Source organism: Lygodium microphyllum, chromosome 5, assembly GCF_053477565.2.
Source record: "Lygodium microphyllum isolate KBCC chromosome 5, Lygodium_microphyllum_v1.1.10, whole genome shotgun sequence".
Lineage (NCBI taxonomy): Eukaryota > Viridiplantae > Streptophyta > Polypodiopsida > Schizaeales > Lygodiaceae > Lygodium > Lygodium microphyllum.
Window position 1 is genome coordinate 165,770,244 of NC_141139.1, and position 13,560 is coordinate 165,783,803.

The 13,560-nt window shown below is 39.4% G+C and overlaps 1 protein-coding gene across 3 annotated transcripts; it reads right to left on the reverse strand.

Moving 5' to 3' along the window:
• Window positions 1-4,521: 4,521 nt before the first annotated feature.
• Window positions 4,522-7,554, reverse strand: LOC148036645 (6-phosphogluconate dehydrogenase, decarboxylating 3, chloroplastic-like). Of its 3 annotated transcripts, none has more exons than XM_087678685.1 (2): window positions 7,195-7,554; window positions 4,522-6,360 (listed from the first exon to the last, which is right to left on the reverse strand). In XM_087678685.1, exon 2 carries the CDS (start codon window positions 6,317-6,319, stop codon window positions 4,838-4,840), a length of 1,482 nt encoding a protein of 493 aa, XP_087534811.1. In that variant the 5' UTR covers window positions 6,320-6,360; window positions 7,195-7,554; the 3' UTR covers window positions 4,522-4,837. The 3 variants fall into 3 exon arrangements, with proteins under 3 accessions (XP_087534811.1, XP_087534812.1, XP_087534813.1); XM_087678686.1 differs by lacking the exon at window positions 7,195-7,554 and adding an exon at window positions 6,590-6,897; XM_087678687.1 differs by lacking the exon at window positions 7,195-7,554 and adding an exon at window positions 6,446-6,464.
• Between the last annotated feature and the right edge of the window lie 6,006 nt (window positions 7,555-13,560).

Consider the following 13,560-nt stretch of genomic DNA (forward strand, 5'->3'; position numbering starts at 1 on the left):
GCTTGCTTGCTACTTATATGCATGTTTTATCATGAGAAAGCAAAGCTTTTTAATTAAGGCTTACAAAGAGAGAATAATTTTATAAGAGTGCAAGGAAAGTGGCCTTAGATACCAAACTTTGAACAAGGTGGCTACAAGCACTACTTTGACCCAAGACTAGTGGACTCCATGGGACTCAACACACCCTATGGTCAAGTTTCATCGCATTCTAATAATTGTAGGTCAATACTAATCATGTTATTGATTTGACCATATTGCTTAAGATATATAGTATATAGATGAGTTTACATTGAGACAAGGAGGATCTTGACATGTAGATTGATAGAAGGATTTAGCTTTAAAGGAATACATTGGCAAACTTATTATTAATGTGGTGGTCTTTCGCAAGAAATGCTCACCCCACAAGGGGAGGAAACAATCATGAAAATTCAAGCCTTAACCAAGTTTAAACCTTTTTGAGCAATACCTATAACATTTAGCTTGAAGAAGGTGGTGCTAGTCAAGTGTTCAAAGCTTCTTTACTTGTTTGACTAAACATGTGGTGTTATATGCTTAGCGTGCGCCACATGAGGTGAGCTTGTAAAAGTGTCAAAACCTTCTTCTCCTAGAGGAGGATTTGAAGGGAAAGCATATCATTTTTTACGCAAAGAAAGAACTATCTTCATTTGAATTTGGATACTCCTCTCTATCGTTAAAAAAGATAAGGAATGAATGAGAGTCCTTATTGGCTATCGACTCTTTGTATTGATCATCACTATTAGCTACCACATGTATTTTTATTGATGAATATAAGATATTTTGATTTGTCCTAATAAATATAAATATTTTAAATAAATGTATGGTTTCTCTAAGTGTGACACTAATGTGTGATATGTGAATGATGCATTTGCGTATGTTGGTGTAATTTGATTTAATTATGTAAACACATGCAGTATGTATACCTATGATCATGTATAGGCAATAGTAGCTCGTATATGTATCCTTTACTAATTCTAATGCATTAATATGTTAAACTTAAATGAATTGATTTGAGTACACATTGCATCTGTGTGTGTGTGTGTGTGTGTGTGTGTGTTCCATTATTATAGAGCATACAAAATGTTTTGGCTTTCTAAGCTATTATGATGTAGCACTCATTATAGGATCTTGCACCATTAGTGTCATAAGTCTATGGAGGAGTACCCTTGCCCTATCAAAGCCATGTATAAAGTTCATATCTTTGTCAATGTGATTGTAACATGCTTTGCATGAATGGTTACCAACTTTGTATCATCAAAGAAGTCAATAAGAAACCCCTCTACAAGTCATTTGCATGGCCTCCATGGCTACAACAATCCACTGGTGTGACAATGGTCAATCAACTACTCATGCTTGATACCTTCGTGGCCTGATCAATTACAAGTCCTATATAATTTCTTGAACCACATTCTGGAAGGATATTTTTAGGTTAAGGAGCTCATAGTTTCCCTAGGTACACCTTATCTCCTATAGGGCATTAGTGGCTAACCTCCATCTTTCTTCTTTTGTGGTGGTCTTTATGCCTTAGGGGAAGTACCTACTACTACATCAAAGGAGGCTCCACCTCTTTCTGCTCCAAGTAGGACTTGATGTGTAGTCTTTGCTTGAGAAACACAAGAGGCTTGCTTGGCATGCACCATGCAAGCTCGAGGTGGGAGGGATAAATGAGAGATAGAGGTTGCGGATGTGAGAATGGAGGAAATAATTAAAGTAAGATGTGAAAATGAGAGGAAGAATGAACTTTTAACCAGTTTAAAGCCTTGAATTGAGTAAATGCATCTTCATATGCATAGTCCATCGTGGAATTCTAAATACATAACCTTTTATTGAAATATTACAAAATTTTACATGCACACCCCATTAGATGGCTAAGATCCAAGCTTTTATTTTGCCAAAAAAAAAAAGGCAGTATCCTTGGCCCAAAGCTTGGTATCTCTTGTCACTTTTCTACCAAAAAAGTAGCTCCATGCTAGTCATTGGGAGCTACTCACTTTTTTTTTTAAAGATGGGCTCTTGGCCACCTAATGGATGTGCCAGTGGCGTTTTAATACATTCTAGTAAAGTTCGGTATTTTTAAAATAATCCTACATAAAATTATAGATGGATCTATAATCAAGAAATTAACGTGCAATTACTAACCCTTAGAAATTTCACACCACATAGATTGTACAAAGGTGTCCAAAGTAAAGTCTATAATAAAAAATGGCGAGTTTGTACATGTTTTTCCTATTAAAATTGAGAATGATAGCAATGTAAGTAAGAAGTTAATAACACAACCTTCACATGTGCTAGCAAACTGCTAGCAAGTCATATAAAACATGCACATCAAAGTTGAGTGAAGGATGAGAGCAAAAACTTAATTCATACTTTTAAGTGAGTATAACAATTTTGCAATGGGACATAGTCACATATCTAGTACACTTAGAGAACACAATTCCAAAAAAGATAACATTACAAACTATGTTCATTTCATTGAAATGGCACCCATCCTTCACAACTTGAAGATTTATTACAAGTTGGAAGTCCTCCAAAGTTACAATAATCCGCTATGCATATATTGCGTAATATTGAGCATTAATCATTAAGTCTACCAAAAGACCTTTGTAACCCATTGCAGAGCATAAATACATTGTTTTAAGAAAGGGATTGGGTCTATCCTAACCTTGTGTCCAAAACCAACTCCTCCTTTCTATTTGATAGAGTTCTTGCAATTTCCAACCTGATGGTACTAAATCACAACCCATCATAGCAACAATGATGCAAATAATCCTTCCATGAAAAGACTTGAAAGCCAACTCAATTGCAACATGATTACACTGCAGAAAAATAATCAAATCAAAAGGACTAGATGAAGAAAATTATCAACTTGCATGTATGCTTGGATTTTAGTGGATATTGCTAATTGGTGAAGATATTTGCATCTAACCAGATGTAATGTGAAAATGCTTGAGACACATCTACCTCTTGGCACCTTCTTTAAATCATAGCCTTTAGGTTAATGCTAACAAATATGAAGGATGATGACTCTTTAAGTTCTCACTAGGAAAACATGATGGCACTATTGCCTACTCAATAGATTTTGTGTAACTTTTGATTAGCTTACTAGAGTTGGCATTAATGAATTCTGATTGGATCACTTAGAGATTTCAATTTGGATCTAATATTTTGCAAAAGAACATGTTTGCATGCCCACATGAACATGCACAACTGTTCCACAAGAGTTTGAAGTGTGGATCAATGCAAAAGGCCAAGTTGTCTTTTAACCTCGGTAAGAGCCTACCCACTTGCCATAGCCACAAATCATTGGAAAATGCACACTTACCAGATGTATCTCGACCATGTTCATCAAACCATTCATTCTCAAAATAAGGATGTGGTCACATGCATGATTCCATGGCACTTCAGAGGAATGTAACATGTTGCATTTGTGTATTACATGCATCTCATAATCCACCTGTTTATTGATGCTTTCATAGTTCATTCGAGAGTTTGCACACCAATATTCTTCATACAGCAGTGAATGAACCCAGCAGGCAAAAACAACTTTTGAGTCTTTTTAAACTTATCCACATTTTTCCAACAATGGGTACAGCCATAGAAAACACACTAAAAGCACTTTTTAAGGGGACATAATAGGTTATCTATAGGGTGACTAGCACTGCCTGAATAAATATCTAAAGCTCCCTCACCATGGTTACCAAGTTGTTAATTATAAGGTTGCAAATGAATGGTGACATTCTCAACCTGCCTCGTCTCCGAGGGTTCGAAACAAGCAACTTGTGTTGAAAGGAAATATGGAGAACAGAACCATTTCTGGTCCTTATTCTTAAATTTTGAGTGTTTTATGAAAACAGAATAAACTATGCTTCTTGTCAAGTTGGGTATTTCCATGTTTCACACTGAAGAATTGTCACCTCCAGGAATGTTGTTGCTCTACTACTGAAAACTCCTTGGATGTGCTGTAAGCTGCTACAAAGGGATTCGAAAAACACAAATTCCTGAATTCCAATCTGGCACAGACTTTGATCACCGCAAGAATACAAGACTAGAACGTGTAATACAAAGAAGATCAACTTGGAAAAACCATTTATAGACTGCTAATCTGGCACTAATGGCTACAATCAAATCATTTGAGGTCATTCCATGCTTAGATGGCCATTTTAACAAATTACAGTAGTGAATGATTTAATTCAATCATTTGCTAAGCGAATGCAATAATGAACTAAACAGAGAATAGCATGAAGACCTTCTGGTCTTCCATGGAATCTGTAATTCTGGAACCTTCACAAACATTGGTAAGCATGGTATACTTTCAAGAATTTTGTTTGGGACACTCATGGAAAGCCCCAGCAAAATCACTCTGCTGGTTCCACAGAGGCTGTGCATTGGGCAGCAGCCAATATATACGCTTGGCAAATGATAGATTTCTTTACACCTGAAGAACCACTAACACAGACTCACAAGAATTTGATGAACTTTCCAATGTAAGGTGCTAGCTTCATATTGAAAAACCAAAGCCCTCCTAGATGAATCAGATTGCAGTTATTCATATGAATGGTGAAGAAAGTTTAATAGCTGCCCATGAATGACGGTAAAAGTACAGCAACATTCAAATATTGTTTTCGCAGTGCTGTGAAAATTTCAGAGGAACAGAATTATTAAATCTCCTTCGACCTGCAAAACTATTCCGAAGCAGTATGATTCCCAAAAACCTGGAAAACCAAAGCTTCCCAGAAGGGTAACCCTTACTGCACAGTTTTCTATCTCTGGACTGAGTCAGATCATAGGGAATCCAATAACTGTAATGCGACCACAGCTTTTAAGTGTGGCCATTGACACCTGTCTTGGACTTCCTTGCCAACTTGGCCCACTCTGTATGAAATGCACCAGGTTGGTCAATGCGCTCATATGTATGCGCCCCAAAGTAATCACGCTGCGCCTGTACTAAGTTTGCAGGAAGTCTGGAACGCCGATATGTATCAAAGTATGCTAGACTTGCATTCATACCTGGTGTGCTAATACCCATTGAAATAGCAAGGCCAACTACCCTTCTCCATGCTGCTTGCCTTTCTACCATCTCTTTGGCAAACTCAGGATCCACCAAAAGGCTAGCCAGTTTTGGGTTGCGATCATAAGCCTTCTTGATCCGATCCAAGAAGACGGCCCGGATAATACAGCCACCTTTCCAAATGCGAGCAAGTTCCCCAAGATTCAAGTTCCAAGATTTTTCTATACTTTTTGCTCTAATGAGATTCATACCTTGGGCATAGCTGCAAATTTTAGAGGCATAAAGAGCCTTCCTCACATCATCAATGAGCTGCTTTTTGTCCACTTTTTGAGATCCCAAGGCATCACTTAGTCCATGTTCTTTGAAGATTTTGGCAGCTGCCTCCCGCTCCTCTTTTAGACCACTCAGGAACCGAGAATCAAGGGACGCTGCAATGGTGGGAGCAGCTATTGAAAGCTCTGCAGCTTGTTGGACTGTCCATTTCCCAGTGCCCTTCATGCCGGTTTTGTCAAGGATCTTATCCACAAGCTCTCCTTGACCTTGGTCATCCTTAACAGTAAAAATATCAGCAGTGATCTCTACAAGAAAACTTTCAAGCTCACCTCTGTTCCATTCTGCAAAAGTTTCTGCAATTTCTTGGTTAGACAGGCCTCCAACACATTTCAGCACATCATAAGCTTCCGAGATGAGCTGCATGTCACCATACTCAATCCCATTATGTACCATTTTCACAAAGTTGCCAGATCCTCCTTCTCCTACATATGTGACACATGGCCCATCATCAACTTGGGCAGCTACTTTTGTAACAATGTCTTCAATGTACTTGTAAGCCTCAAGTGTCCCTCCTGGCATCAAAGACGGCCCATATCGAGCACCCTCCTCCCCTCCAGAGACTCCCATCCCTAGATAAAGAAGACCCTTTTCTGCAACTTGTTTCGCCCTGCGTTCTGTGTTCTCATACCATTCATTGCCTCCATCAACAATACAGTCACCTGGTTCCATGAAGTTTGACAATGTTGCAATAGTTTGGTCAACAGGGAATCCTGCTTTAACCAGAAGGATGACAGCTCTGGGCTTCTGGATCGAGAGCACAAAGTCCTTAGGGTCATAGTAACCTTTGACAGGCAGCTCACCCTCCTCCTTGGCTCTTTCAACAGTATCATCTACTTTGTTGGTAGAACGATTATAAACAGAAATTGGAAAGCCCTTTTCAGCAATATTGAGAGCTAAGTTTTGGCCCATCACAGCAAGGCCAGCCAAACCGATACGGGACAATGAATCTGTGGCCGCCATTGCAAAGCTTGTGAGGATGATGAATATTCCACTTGATCAACCTGGACAAAAGGAAAAAAAACTGTCAAGCTGTGTAACAACTGTCCTCAACAACGACCTCAAAGTCAGTACAGTACTCGCTCAGACCTCTTCTTGAGACTAGAGCAATTGAACATCTAAGCCTATCCTAGGCTGCATACATCGCAAGAAGTTTTAGAGAAATTCCACTAGAATTCCCATATTGTGAATTCTGACAACATCATGAGATTCTGAGAGGGAGGGACCACACACCTAACTGGGTGCAGTTGTGGGGAGCCTCCTGAGCAGAAGCTCATGATGTTGAACACTATGCAGAAAAACAAGGGATAAGAGCCCTTTTCCCGACATGGGAAAGTTGTTGAAAACTTCTTGTAATGGGGCTCGGACCTCTTCTTGAGACCAGAGCAGATGAACATCCAATCCTATCCTAGGCTGCATACATGCAGAACGAAAAATGTAAAATCCTGTCAAAGAAAGCGCGCACAAAAACTGAGCCCAAATGCTTAAAGGCAGGGCTGTAGGAAGGAAATTAACAAGTCTAGATCAATTGCTAAGAGTCCAAAATGACCCTCTAGCATTTCCCCAAAAGGCGTTTCCCTCTTTACTAGTGCAGAGAAGCAGGATCCGCTAGCGTGCCTTCTCTTCTCCTTTTCAGGGAAAACCCCACAGAAGGCCTTTCTTTAGTGGCTTTCACACAAAAATTTCCTCATTCGGGAGAGATCACATTTTTACGTACATACCATAACATCACATGTCAACCAAGGTTACAGAAATCTTCTTTCTTTGCGATCAAGACCAGCTGCTCAAATTGAGAGAGAGAGAGAGAGAGAGAGAGAGAGAGAGAGAGAGACACTTACCAAAGGGAGGGTGAGAGAGCGAGGCGCGCTACTGTCTGAGCTCTTTGAACAGGGCTAACGACATGTTATTTCATCAGGCAATGCAGCAGAGGGTGCATGTTCCCAGTCATTGACCAGTAAACACACACATACACATCAGCACACACCCAAAAAGGACTGTCTTGCCTCACAGAATCTGTTGTTCTTAGCGTTATTTGCACTACTAACAAGGATCTAAAAATCACTGTCTGATAGCATGAAAGGGGCGGCACTTCTCATGCCTTTGTGCTCCTCGCAAAATGTTTCAACACAAGTCCCCACTTCCCCCCTCCTACTAACCTTTGCTTCTTAACAAGGTCATAAACACCACAAGTTCCTTCCTCAACTTGTTTGGGCACTCTCGCACCATGCACATTCACAAGAATACCTCTTCCAGACCATGAAATCCATCAAGGGTGCTACCTTCCATCTCCAAATATATTTTCAGTCTTCTGGTGAGCCATTTGATGCTTTTTTATCTTCATTCATATAAACAACTTTAAATGTGATATGATTTTGTATCAATTGAATATCGAGGCTTACCTCGGCCTCGATACTTGTAGTCAAGGGGCACCTAACAACTTTGGAAACCTTTGATGCTTTATAATCTTCACCTCATATGCATCTTTTTCAAGCACTTTCATGACTCTTACCTCACGTCTTCGAGTGGGTAGCATTCACTCGCTTTTTAAGGTCTAAATATTCCATGAGGGTAACTTATCAAGAGGGTCTCATGTGCCTTCTCTTTTGTATCTAATGGCCTCTATGTATTAGGGTTCACATGCATGCATGCACACACATGTGCACACAGGGGCATATTCTCACACACATGCACACACAAGCACATGCACATGCTCTCTCTCTCTCTCTCTCTCTCTCTCTCTCTCTCTCTCTCTCTCTCTCTCTCTCTCTCTCTCTCTCTCTCTCTCTAAACCCCTTATAAGTGTTTCCCAGTATCAAGATTCAATCCACAAGGGTTCAAATCTTGGATTTGTGCAATATGTTGTAGGGCATCTTGAGATTATTCATACCACATAACAACAAATAGGGCATCTTGAGATTATTCATACCACATAACAACAACTACTACTACAACTACAACTACTCCTACTCCTTTTGCTACTGCTATTGCTACTGCTACTGCTACTGCTACTGCTACTGCTACAGCTACTGCTACTGCTACTGCTACTGCTACTGCTACTGCTACTGCTACTGCTGCTGCTGCTCCTCCTCCTCCTCCTCCTCCTCCTCCTCTCTCTCTCTCTCTCTCTCTCTCTCTCTCTCTCTCTCTCTCTCTCTCTCTCTCTCTCTCTCTCTCTCTCTCTCTCTCTCTCAACCCCCTACAAGTGTTTCCTAGTATCAAGATTCAATCCACAAAGGTTCAAATCTTGGAATTGTGCAATATGTCATAGGGCATCTTGAGATTGCTACTACTACTACTGCTACTCTCTCTCTCTCTCTCTCTCTCTCTCTCTCTCTCTCTCTCTCTCTCTCTCTCTCTCTCTCTCTCTCTCTCTCTCTCTCTCTCTCTCTCTCTCTCTCTCTCTCTCTCTCTCTCTCTCTCTCTCTCTCTCTCTCTCTCCCCCTCCCTCCCTCTCTACATACACACACATAACTTTCCACAAACAAAAACTTTTAAACATGCAAGCCTTGTAAAAATCAAAATGGTAGGCAATCAAGTGACAGGAGTATGCTTATAAAGAAACAAAGTGAACCATTCATAACATGATAATTATACACAATGTGACTTTGTATGCAATTATACTTGGACACCTATGAAATTATTAAATTGACAAAGCTGTTGTATTTGTCTTTCTCTATATGACTCTTTTGTGCTTATTGGCATTTTGCTAACAAACACATCTATAAAATGAGCATCTTTTTATTAGCAAGAAACCAATAGTACGGCATCCAATTATGTGTCCTCTCTTTCTCCTCTTAGATGACATGAGGAGATTGAAGAGAGAAGCCCAAGTGGCAGCACAAGCAAGCGAAAGCCAAGGAGATATAAGATATGGTGAATGGAGAAAGAGAGCAAAAGAGAAAGAGACTCAAGATGTGGGAACTCCAACTGTTATAATGTGTGATTGGCCTTCCCTTATTAATTAGTCACTGAAAGAACAAAGAATGAAGTGATCGTAATGAGTGCTCACCATTGTAGTGTACAAGTGTGCGGGTACTATTAATACGGTGAATACATGGGCATCGTAGGCATAGACGTCTTTACCCCCAACAACCTTCCACTTAAAGGCAATATATGCCTCTAGTGAGGAGAGAAAAAAAAAAGGTGACAAAGTACAAATATACATAAAGTACAATAATAGGATGAGGAAGGGCATCATCTCATCTAACACCTATTACCTTCCTAAGGATGGCAAAACACTTCGCTGAGAGACTTTTAGTGAGCATATCTACATGATTTTAGTGAGTTGAGATCTTGATAAACTGGTAACACACCTCAATGTGCTGTATTCATATGGAAGACCACATTCTTGCTCAATTGAATAGCACTCATAGAGTCTGAATACAATGGAGGGACCACATCAGTAATACAGCCTAACCAGAGAGTCTCTTTGTAAACCTTAGTGGCTACAATATACTCTACCTCCGTAGTAGATAGGGCCATGTATTTTTGCTCCCTGGACATCTAAGAAATAGCACCTCTAGCAAAGGTAAAGGCATAGCCAGAGATGGACTTCATATTGTCTTTATGCCCTACATAATCAGAGTCAATGTACCCTATGACTCCTATATCCTAGCCACCATAACATATACACATATCTGTAGTGTTTTTAAAATACCTCATGATACCCTTCACAACATCCCAATGCTGCATGCAAGTTGTAGCCATATAGCATGTCACAACTCCTATTGCAAACGATATGTTAGAATGAGTGGATATCATGATATGCATTGGACTACCCATTGCAAATGCATAAGAAATCTTGGTCATCTTGGTCTTCTACTCATAAGACTCCAAACAATGGGCCTGACTAACCTTCACATGAGAATGCCTAAAGCCAACAGGCTTAATATTCTACATATAAAACTGCTCAAGGAACTTCTAGATGTACTCTTTCTGTGATAAGTAAAGGAGCACCTTAGAGAGATCATGCCTAATGCGCATCCCAAGAATATGTGAGGCATATCCCATGTCCTTCATCTCAAATCTCTTCTTAAGCTAACTTTCCAAGGCATCCAGCTCATCATGAGCTTTCCTAGCAATCAGCATATCATCCACATAAAGTACCAAAATAATAAGGTTGTCATCACGAGCCTTCTTTGCATATAAACATAGATCCATATCACTATAAGTATATCCTTGTGAATGCATGAAAGTGTCAAACTTGTGGTACCATTCCCTAGGTACTTGCTTAAGGCCATAAAGACTCTTTCTCAACTTGAATACTACGTTTTCCTTATCTTTTTTCTCAAAGCCCTTGGGGTAAATCTTATCATGAAAGTCCCCATGTAAGAAGCCACCTTTCCATCCATCTGATAAAGGTCCAAATCTAACTACACAATCAAGGCCACAACTAATCATAGGGTAATCATCTTGACTATAGGAGAGAAGACTTCATCAAATTCAACACCATGCTTCTGCTTAAACATCCCTAGCAACCAATCTGGCCTTATACATTGTCTTGGAGTGTCTAGGGGTACTCTTAAACTTGTATACCCACTTGCATGGCAAAGCACACCTTCCACTAGGCAAATGAACCAAATTCAACCTATGATTTGTCTACAATGAATCATACTCTGACTGCATGGCCCTCTTCCAAGAGTGACCAACACCTCTGCACATATCCTCATCATAAGTAAGAGATACCAAAATATGTCACCATAACATAATCCATGGAGAGCGTAAATTGCTCAAGCTAATGCCTATCTCTAGTAGATTGTTTCAAAATAGGTTGTGGGGCATGTACATCTTGTCTAACATCATGGTCTCGGGTCATTGGAGCATCAACTATAGGCTATCTACTTGGCTATATGGGAGTAGGAGGCTCCTCCTAAAATATCACCCTGCCTATCTCAACTACCTTCTTAGGCTATTTGTACATTTTCTTCTCCTGGAAAACAATATCATGGCTGTGGATGACCTTCAAGCCTGCGGATCCCATAGATGATAGCTTATCTCACTCGCATCTCTTATAACCAAGAAAGATGCATTTCGCTAACTTAGGAACCAGCTTGTTGTGCTTGTCCTTGGGAACATGGGAGAAGGCCTCACAACCAAAGACACGCAAAATGAGCATATGGCAGAGGTTTCTAAGACCTTACCTTCTCTACTACTTGATAGTCAATCATTGTGCAAGGAAATCAATTTATCAACTATATGACAATAGTAATTATCTTAGCACAAAAATGTTGCAGTAAGCCTGATGGCTAAGCATACTATGGACTCTCTCCTGAATCATCCTATTCATATGCTTAGCTATACCATTTTGGGGTGGGGTGTAGACGGGGATAAAATGACACTTAATGCCCTTCTCATAACAAAATTGCTCAAAGGCTTTAGATACATACTCATCCCCATTGTTAGATTGTAGGCATTTCAGCCATTACTGAGACCGGTTCTCAACAAGAGCAAGCTAACACTAAAACGTAGGCAATACTTTTGATTTTTGCTTTATAAGATATAGCTAGACCTTATTTGAGTAATTATCAATGAAAGTAACAAAATACTTCATGCCACAATAGGGCATAGGTCTAGAAACATTAGAATGAAAAAGAGCTAGAGGCCCATCTATGTGCGTAATATGAGACTTCTTATGTGAACTATGTGTTTGCCTACCATAAATACCATTATCACAAGAATCAAAATATTTATAGTTAAGGGGCGGAAGATATTATAAATAGGTAAGCATTTTTAGTCCCTTTAATTATATATGCCCAAGGTGATGATGTCATAATGATACATGGGGTACTACAGTCACGACCAAAAAAATGGTCAATAGACCCAGATACAAGTAAGGGATAAAGAGTGTCAAAGTTGGTGTCTCATGCAAGGACAAGATTCTCATAGGTAATCTTACATGAGAAATCACCAAAAGATACAAAGCAACCTACATCATCATGCAAAGTAAAGATGATACTACCTGAGGTTATGTGCATACATCACGCAAAGTAAATATGCTACCTGAAGCAAACTGTAGCCATATATCTCCAATACCAAAAATATCCAATGCCGAGTCATTATCCAATCTAACAGATCATGTCATGCTACAATAGGAGTGGAACCACTCTCGATGAGGGGTAACATGAAATAAAGTCCCTAAATCGATCAACCAATATTGAGCATAATCCAATGAGGCATTAGTAAACTATGAAACATCAAGAGAGGAGGAGGATTGCATACTTGAATCATCCATCAATTGTGAAACATCACAACCAAGACAAGGTCTAATTGAAAGAAAACACCAAAGTGTAGGGCTTTCCACTATAACTGCTAGTAATTAACTATCAAATCAAAGCATCTACTCTCATAGATAATGCATAGACTTGCAATTACAACGCTAATGTAATAAATGTAGTAGTGAATCCAAGATAAATTGTGGCAATCAATCAAGAAAATCCAAGCTCACACTGTTGTAATGAATGAGATATGTAAGAGCAACTAGCAGTAGTGAATATGTATACAACTGGTATGAAGATATGTCACAACCTCAATGTTTTAGTAAATCGTACATCTAGTAGACATAGACATCATGCACATAGTAGGTCTTTGGAGGAATAAAGGAAAACTACCAAATGCACGACCGACTGAGTAAGGGTAATGAAGCTCAATACATAGCCAAGCATTGTGTATGCATGATTGACATCACTCTAACAAAAGTAGGTGCCAGGTCCAAAGCATGATCAAATCAGCCCATTGAAGAATAATTGCATCCAATGAGCATCAAGAGAGCATACACATAACCAAAGCTTTACTCAATTGTAAAATATCCATTGGAACAAAGCCAAATACCAACTAAGTAGGTGCAAGCTCAACACATGAAATACATAAGCATTTGAAAGCTAAGATACATCCGGATTATACATTTGAGAGCAATACATGTAGTAAGTCCTCAAGCCCATAAGTGTAGGGGCACTATGTCAAGTAGACACTGCCAATATGAATGTCACCAAGCTCAAAGTCAAAGCTCAAAAGCTCTCAAGGGCATGTTTGGATGCATAGCATCAATGACATACATCAATACATCCAATGAAGTAATCGAATAGCATCAAAGAGCAATAGGCATATATTTTCCCTGTGTAAATGCTTGCTACCTTGTTTATTGTAGTAGTGAAAATAATTGTGTAAATTGAGTAATGGAAACTCAAAGTAGTCTGCAAGGCATCTCA

What these genes read in the sequence shown, in the direction of transcription:
- LOC148036645 (XM_087678685.1), bottom strand. Translation starts at nt 6,319, where the DNA reads ATGGCGGCCACAGATTCATTGTCCCGTATCGGTTTGGCTGGCCTTGCT.